This window comes from Octopus sinensis, unplaced genomic scaffold (genome assembly GCF_006345805.1).
Source record: "Octopus sinensis unplaced genomic scaffold, ASM634580v1 Contig17695, whole genome shotgun sequence".
Classification (NCBI taxonomy): Eukaryota; Metazoa; Mollusca; class Cephalopoda; order Octopoda; family Octopodidae; genus Octopus; species Octopus sinensis.
The window spans coordinates 14979-18758 of record NW_021835243.1 but is presented as its reverse complement, the minus strand read 5'-3'; the positions used below and the strand labels follow the sequence as shown (position 1 = coordinate 18758).

At 37.7% G+C, this 3780-nt stretch overlaps 1 protein-coding gene across 1 annotated transcript; it reads right to left on the bottom strand.

Moving 5' to 3' along the window:
- Positions 1–1243: 1243 nt before the first annotated feature.
- LOC115231179 lies at positions 1244–1897 on the bottom strand. Its single transcript, XM_029801255.1, has one exon. The coding sequence runs from the start codon at positions 1895–1897 to the stop codon at positions 1244–1246; it is 654 nt and encodes a 217-aa protein (XP_029657115.1).
- Positions 1898–3780: the final 1883 nt, after the last annotated feature.

Genomic DNA, 3780 nt, shown 5'->3' with positions numbered 1-3780 from the left:
GGACGGGAGGGGTAGTTTAGCGTCAGTCCAGAATTCCAGGAGGTCGGCAGTCGGCAACTCCAGAGAGAGTTCGTTGAAGGGGAGTATGGAAAATAAACTAAATTATTATATTAAAAGAGGTTAATTAATCATTTAAAAAATAATAAAATATTCTAAAATTATAAAAATATTTTAGTGGTTTTTCTTGAACAAATAAAAACTATTATATTCTATCTTCAAAAAAGGAATAATTGATTTTAAATCATTTTTTGTTGACGAATGAATTATGCCTGCTTGCTTTTTTGAAGTCCAAAATATCCTTAATGAAGAACAAGGTCTCTACATTATAGAGTAAAACGGTGATATATTATTCTCCACATAAACCAATAAATATTTTAGCAATGATATCAGCAGAGGAGAGCCTGAAATGAACATCATGAATGAGACAATCATCCCGGCACTGTTCAATAATCTGTCTGTAATTCCAACTGGTATTTGCCTCCAACGCCTCCTTGATCATACACCCAAAAGCGTAGATATCGACGAGTATGTAGCTATCCAGTCGATAGTTTATATTCCCTTCCCACAACTCGGGCGCCATGTATGCAGGGGATCCCACTTTTGAATGACAAAGACGACTCTCCTGAGGTAGTTTGAAGCAATGGGCAAATTCAAAGTCACAGAGAACGACATTCTTGCAGTCATCTGATACCAGAAAGTTGTCAGGTTTTATGTCTCTGTGAACTATCGAACGCGAATGAATATAAGCCACAGAAGTTGCGGCACATGCTATCAACCAAAGTAGGTTTCCAGGATTTGAATTTTTCTACGAATAAAATCCAGTTTGCTACATTATGTATGTGCCAGGACAGTGATGCTTGGCTGTGATACTCTGTCAATAGTAATTGAGGAGATTCTGTAAAACCAACACAGCCTACGCAGTGTTGCCGGTGGTCCTTTGAAATGGAAGATACCCAAATATTGTCAGCTCATTGTGAAATAAATCGCTGTTCGCGTATCTTTTAATAGCCACGTCATGATTGCCAAATTTCCCATGTAAAATTCCATTTTCATTTAATAGGACTGTAGCGTAAATATACATAATTTTTGTTATCGAAACAATTTAACTTAAGCTAGACTATTTAATTTAGATTCTCAGTCCGCTTATTGGAATCTTTCTCCTTTAGGAGAAGACCTTGCAACCAGTTCCTTCTCACTCTCCATCTCCCAGTCAGATAGATTTTCTATTTGTCTCACATCTTCATCACCGGCGTGTCACGGCAGCATGCCACTTCTGCAAGCTGGTAACAGCAGAGGCGTATTCTTCGGTAGATACTCTCACTCCATGTCTGTGTTCAACTACCATGCTTTCTAGAGTCCTTTTTAAAACGACAATTGAATATAAGTTCTTGGGCTTTTTCGATCGATAATTTGTCCATATAGTTTTTGAAATATCTCGAACCACACCGTCCCAGGTCAAGACAACCGGGATAATCTTTACCTTTGCCATAAAGTATCGAAAGTTCGTTTGCGAGCAGATCATATTTACGAAATTTCTCGATTTCGACTTGTTTGAGGCGATCTTGTGACGTGATGCCAACTTCATTAAGGTTATCTCTTGTTTGGTTTTGTCATACACGAAGATATCTGGTTTGTTGGATTGAACTTTAGTTTCCGTCATGATTGACATATCGACTCTGATTTCAACATTCTGCGTCGATAATATGGACTGAACAGAATGAGTCTTTAATTTGCTTCCTCTCTTAATACCGTAGGTTCGACACAAATGAAGGTGAATGCACTTCACAACTTCATTGTGTCTCCGCAGATAATCACTGTTTAACATCTTCCCACACTGCGTAGCCAAATGATCAACTGTTTTCTTGCATTTTTTGCAGTGACTGCATAAAGATCCCATGGATGTGAAAACAAATTCCTATCCTGCAAGAGACAGTATACAATGCTTCACTCCGTGGACCATTATTTCCTTTAGATAACCACTCTGAGGATGTGTAGATCAACATTTTGTTCGTCCATGCTTTGAATAGAACCGAATGTAGCATTTTACAATTGATGTTCTTAAGCAAATATTTCTTTGAGCATCTTTGATAAATTCAACACCCAAATTCTCCATGTCGAGATTGCATACTTGGAGGCGAGAAATCCTGCAATTGTGGCCATATGCCATTTATTTATTTGTATCACACGCAGGATTCCCGATCTCCGTAAGCATACTGTCGACTGTCTTTCTAAACTTTTCATGAACTGGAAAAGTATCAGTTCACTTCTGAAAGAGACTGAAGCAAGTCCTCTCCCAAGAGATTTCCGATTTAAATATAACCTCTCTTTATTTGCAGGTTTGAGATGGAGTCTGAGAGTCGTAAGAAGTTGTCGTATTTGACGGTCAATACAATCAAATTCATGAGGTTCAATATTAATGCCCAATGTAATAATTATATAGAGAAATGGCATGTTCATTTATATAGCGTGGAATAAATTTACCGCATTTAATTTCGTCTTTGAAAGCATGGTTATCCTTCCTTTACATTTCCAAGGATAGAATCCATTACTTTACTCTTAAGAACATTACTTCCTGCATCTTCAAGTACACCCAATAGCGATATCCTTTGACTCCTTCCAAAGTCTCACAACAAGATAAAGATTTGAACATTTGATGCAGACTTTTCTGAATTCATCTCCAAGCCAACATTTAAAGAATCCATCAACAGCTTCCATCATTTTATTACTACATCTTCTTTAGAGCGAATCTTTAGGTCGTCAATGAAGAACAAATGATTAGTAGAATAGGTCAACTATTTTGGTCCTGTTGATTAATCTGAACCTTGGAAACATGGCATTAAGAATCCTGCTTAGTGGGTCCATCACCATAACAACAGTTGCGGAGATAACGAGTCTCCTTGTAAAATCCCTCGGCTCAACTTTACAGAACCAATTCTCCTTCCGTCAACATGGAGCTTTACAGTCCACATTCGTACAGTCCTTTTCACAAAGTTAACAATCCATAAAGGTATCCCAGAGCACTCCAACACATGAAATAGAAAGTCGTGGTCAACAGAATCGAAAGCCTTCTTGACATCAATCCATGCAAGTATAGCCCCATTCCATACTCTTTATTTAGGCATTGGTTAATAAGGGCCTGTTCTTTAGCACCCTGACACTGTCTCCTCGTACCAAGTTGATTTTCGGAAATTAAGCCAAATACATCCATGAACTCAGACAGTTTTCCATTAACACACTTGGTAACTAACTTATAAGTGTCGACATGCATGTTATAGGCCGTAAATCTTTCGGGTCTCACAATCGTTCTTTTTTAGGTTGCGGCACATGCTATCAACCAAAGTTGCGGCACATGCTATCAACCAAGTAGGTTTCCAGGATTTGAATTTTTCTACGAATAAAATCCAGTTGCTACATTATGTATGTGCCAGGACAGTGATGCTTGGCTGTGATACTCTGTCAATAGTAATTGAGGAGATTCTGTAAAACCAACACAGCCTACGCAGTGTTGCCGGTGGTCCTTTGAAATGGAAAGATACCCAAATATTGTCAGCTCATTGTGAAATAAATCGCTGTTCGCGTATCTTTTAATAGCCACGTCATGATTGCCAAATTTCCCATGTAAAATTCCATTTTCATTTAATAGGAACTGTAGCGTAAATATACATAATATTATTATGATTATAAAGACTATGAGTTAGGAGTCGCAAATATACCGATCATTAATAATGATAAATTGAGTCGCTTTTTTCATGCTAACATATTTTGAGAGAAACCATAATT

Excerpts from the sequence above, each read along its gene's own strand:
- LOC115231179 (XM_029801255.1), bottom strand. The coding sequence starts at position 1,897 with ATGGGATCTTTATGCAGTCACTGCAAAAAATGCAAGAAAACAGTTGAT.